Genomic DNA, 4911 nt, shown 5'->3' with positions numbered 1-4911 from the left:
AATGTGTGGTTTTTAACGCTAAATAGATTACAACAAGTCATTTTTTTCGTATATGATATCAAAATTATCAAATACCAATCGTCCAACAAGTCATACAACAAGTCATTTTTTTTCGTATATGATATCAAAATTATTAAATACCAATCATCCAAATATTTTTTATATATTATTTTATATTTTGATAACTTTAATATTTGAGGCGAATATAGTGATCCTAATATTCCCCATATAATATTGACAGTTTTAATATCGTTATACGTTATATAATAATTGTAATATTGATAGCTGGTAATTTTTTTTATATTTAATTCATTTTTATTACTACCAATTAACCATTTAATATAATTGTATACAATATAGATGGTATTTTTTATATACATTATATCATATTTTTATCATGTCATTAAACTTTATATTCATAAATTAATTAAATACTGCTCTATGTTAGCACTTAATCTTTTTAGTAACCACTAATCAACCAAATAAATTAAAGAAAAAATTCAATTTGTTAAAAATTACTATCTTTAATAACAAGATAGTTTCGTCTTTAAAGGGAGATCACACGGGTTTTCCCAAAAAGTTTAATTTTTGTCATCTTTATGGGGTAAGATACTAAGATAGGGAAACAAAACCTGGGATTTGAAAATATAAAAAAATACCTTTATCAACAAGTAGGTAACTTATAAACTATGTAAAAAACTTTGAAACTTTAAAATAAAATTACATTTGTGAAAATATCTTAATAACCAAAATGGAACGAAATAATATGCGTGTACATATATTGGAATCGTTGTTCGTCTCAAACGATTGTCGTTTCCCATGAATTATTTATAATCTAACCAATGGATAATTTCACATTTTTTTTTAAAACTATAAACATTTATTTACTTCTGTTTAATCAGCAGATCACGTTTAACTCTGTTAGTTTAAAAATTAGAGGGAATCAACCTATTACGAAACTTGATGGTGAGAACATTATCTGTGTTTTTAATTGTTTACAACAATTCAATTTTTAAGTGAGTTATGAGCATTTTTATTTAACGCTATAATATATCCGTATAACTCTACAAAAAATTGAACTATATCGTAAAGCATCCACATACAAACACAGATACCTAATGTTCATTGTTCTTACAATAAAGTCTCATAATAATTAATAGGCCATCTCTGGAGCGTTGTATACATTTTACTTTTACTGTTGCACACTCTTAATTCAAATTTTCTAACTAATGGATCTAACCGTGTTTTTCGAGCGTAAATTTTCTATGTTACTTGTATAAGACGGAGACAACAAATGGCCGTGTAGCGTCCTCTTAACTTGGTTAACTTTTAACAAAAATATGTTTTTTGTTTCTGAGTGATTTTTCGTAAGGCGTTTTTGTTATCATGGGTACTTATTAAAAAAACTAAAAAAAGATATTAAATATGTATATTTATGATTATATATATTCATAATTATGATTTATAAATGTTACTTGTAGAGAAAAAATATCGAGTAGTTTTTTATAATAATTTCATTTAGATATATAGCCATATAGGTATTAGGTATAGGTACTATATATGAAAAAGGTTAGCTTCACGAGCTTTGTGACTGGTATAGTGGTATGTATTATAATATGAATTATTATCATTGTATGATCCCTGTACTATAATTATCTAGATAGGTACCTAATTAGTAATTTAAATCATGAATTATAGGTATATTATTATTATTATTATTATTTTTTTGTTTTTAGCTCACGCATTAGGTACCTATACCTATTAACCACTTTTATCTACAACGTTTTAACCTATAGGGATACGTGTTTCAATAATATTGTATAGTTTGATATTATAATAAAGTTCAAATAAATGATAAAACAAATTTAATGCTGGAACAATCACGAAAACTTATACAGGTTTTCATGCATCGTTCATGCGTGCCATTGCTTATTGTTACTATTATTTTACTAAACGTGAATTAACTCCTAAACGAAAATACATTTTTCCGAAATAATCATTATTATTCATTTGGATGTGATAGACACATTGAAATATATTTCAATTAACTTCGATACATGTACATTTATTGGTGTCGCATTGTATTATATGTTGTTAGAAACATAAAAATTAACTCAAATCAAAATTAAAACAGTCCACCACTTGTTGTTTCATTTTATGCAATTTTTATAAACGAATTATCCGAGAATAGTCACAAATTATGAATTACAATAAAATATTTAAAACTCTGCTTATGAATATGACTATATGGAAAACTTCAAAACTTATTGGCTGTAGATACCTGTGTTTAATTTTAAAATTTAAAATATTCATTTTGGTATAAGTACTGATTACCTATAGGTAATTGAATATATATAGTTGCTTAATTAAATATATCGGTACAAACTATGGTTTATAGTAAGAACAGTGCTTATTTAAAAGCAACCAAGTACTTAAACTATTTACTTCGATCCATGGGCATCATCACGAGAATACCAAGTAAGTATACTTTATTTATAAGTTATGACATTATATATAATATAATATATATATATATATTTTTTATTTGTTGGGTCAAAAAGCGTGAAAAATTAATACAAGGCTGATATATTGTTGCAATAGCAGATGAAAAATATTAAAAATACATATGTGCGTTTTTTTTTTATAATCATTCAAAGCTCAAATTTTGACGAAATATATCAAATTGAAAATTTACAAATTATTTAGTAGTTCAAAATTTATAAAATGTTCAACTATTATAACTAAGAATTAAAAATGTACAAATTATTTAGTAGTTCAAAATTTATAAAATGTTCATCTATAATAACTAAGAATTAAAAATTTAGAACAAAGTTCGCGTAAATAGGTTAAATATAAAGACATCTCATGCATGATGTAGTCCTCTTCCCGAGCCGGCATTAGCCCGCCACTATAGGAATCGCGCTATAATTCGTCTGTCTGTTGGCCACCTCCTTCACCCTTTCCGCTTCTTCCTTCAGTGTTAAAGGATCTCCATTGCTGTTCTGTAGAAGATCCTATATGCCCAATGCTCATACCTAATCGTAATTATTTCTATTATATTTATCAGCCGACGAGAACATGTTTGTGGCAGCCTCTAATCATAAGGCTGACAAATATTTCATATGGACGTATACGGCCGTGTTCTACGCGTTTTCGTGTTTTGTTTTTTACCATCTGATCTACACAGAAAACATATTGAAACCATACTTGGATGATCTGACCTTGGACAATATCAACTATGTGCTGATGACGTCGCTGTCCGTCCTCATCGTTTTGTTAAATCCGTTGTTGGCGAGTAGAGCACGTGAGAAGCGAGAAGAATATTTCAAACTCTGGCGAGAATATCAGGTTTATATACTTTTATACTTTATAACATAATACATATAATATACACCATAAATCATGATTCATGACCATATATCTACGTGTGCAGGCCTTCCTTCGTACCTACAACAGGAAAACTATGACCACATTTTTATAAGAAACCAAAAATTACAACCATATTACGGAAGTTATATTATATAATTATGTTAAGCTATAAAATGTACATACCTAATCTATATACATGGCAGTTTCTTTTAATTTATAAAAATCGTGTCCATCAATTGATGCATTGGTGGAAATAGGGGGGGGGGGCATACTAACTGGTATAAGCCTCTCTATAGCTATCGAACATTTTACAGGATAGCACTAAAAAAATACTTGTAAGTAGTTATTAAAGCAAAGAGGAATTAGGTAATCAAATTTTAAAACTCAAACTAATATAGATCAGGAATAGGTCGCTTTCTATGAAGAATTTCAGGTGAACTCCACATGTTGATAACATCAAACATATTATAAAAATATTATATTATATACTTAATAGTTAATACTTATATATATATATATACGTATTGTCAAATAGGTTTGTTTACCTTCACGGCTTCACATAATATTTGTACTATATTATAATTTGTAACTAATTTCTAGTTATTTATTTCACAGATTCAATATGAACAGTACACTATTGCGAAATTGGACCTAGGTTCGTCGATTTTTATCGTTTTGCTCATTGTTGTTGGTGCGATCGTAACAACTCTTGAGTTGGTCGCAAACTGCGCCTTAACATCGCAAGTACAACCAGGGGCGTATTTAGGTAGGGGCTATGGGTCCCATTGCCCAGAGCGGCAAATTTTTAAAGATTTAGAGGGGCGGCAAATTTTTATTTTTATTTAACAAATTATTCGTTTGTCGTCACACATGTAGGTATTTTGAAAGATTTACTATTTTATTTATAATATTTTTTCACTCTTAACTGGTACAATAATGTTGTTTAAATGTCTAATTATACCTTCCTTGTTGAATGTAACATTACAATTTTAAATTAGTATATATTTATTATATATATTATATACAGTATATTAGTAAATACATTTACTGTTGAGGGGGGCGGCAAATATGTGTTGCCCCTATCCTGAAATTCCTAAATACGCCACTGAGTACAACCCACTTACGTGTATGCTAATTATTGGCTCATTTATTTTTATACGAACCTTACGACCATCCAGTGGGTCACGGACTGCCATTTATTGACTACCTATAGCCTCCGAGATGTTGCTCGATCAATTGTTAGTAAGTACTAGTATAATAGTAGCATATATAATAGTAGTAACGAAACTAACTTAAGGCTACAGCATATAATCATAGGCCTTTTTAAATCATCCACCATCTTTGACAGTTTGACGGTTATATCGTAATTATAATCATACTTTGCATGCGATACATACCAATATAGGGAACTTATGGTTCAAATGTCAAGCTTAAAAGTTAGTTTTAAGAAAAAATTATTTAGCTCTTGTAAATTAAACCAATATCAATAATTTCAATTAAAAGTATATGTTAATACATATTTTACTAAACTTTATAGGACCA

General features: G+C 28.2%; 1 protein-coding gene across 1 annotated transcript; it reads left to right on the top strand.

Moving 5' to 3' along the window:
• Nucleotides 1-2812: 2812 nt before the first annotated feature.
• Nucleotides 2813-4911, top strand: LOC107882721. The gene is made up of 3 exons (XM_029487033.1): nt 2813-3348; nt 3985-4024; nt 4548-4911. Exons 1-3 carry the CDS (start codon nt 3079-3081, stop codon nt 4580-4582), a joined length of 345 nt encoding a protein of 114 aa, XP_029342893.1. The 5' UTR covers nt 2813-3078; the 3' UTR covers nt 4583-4911.

Source organism: Acyrthosiphon pisum, chromosome A1 (genome assembly GCF_005508785.2).
Source record: "Acyrthosiphon pisum isolate AL4f chromosome A1, pea_aphid_22Mar2018_4r6ur, whole genome shotgun sequence".
Taxonomy (NCBI): domain Eukaryota; kingdom Metazoa; phylum Arthropoda; class Insecta; order Hemiptera; family Aphididae; genus Acyrthosiphon; species Acyrthosiphon pisum.
The sequence above is the reverse complement of the archived record's forward strand: the minus strand, read 5'-3'. Positions and strand labels throughout refer to the sequence as shown.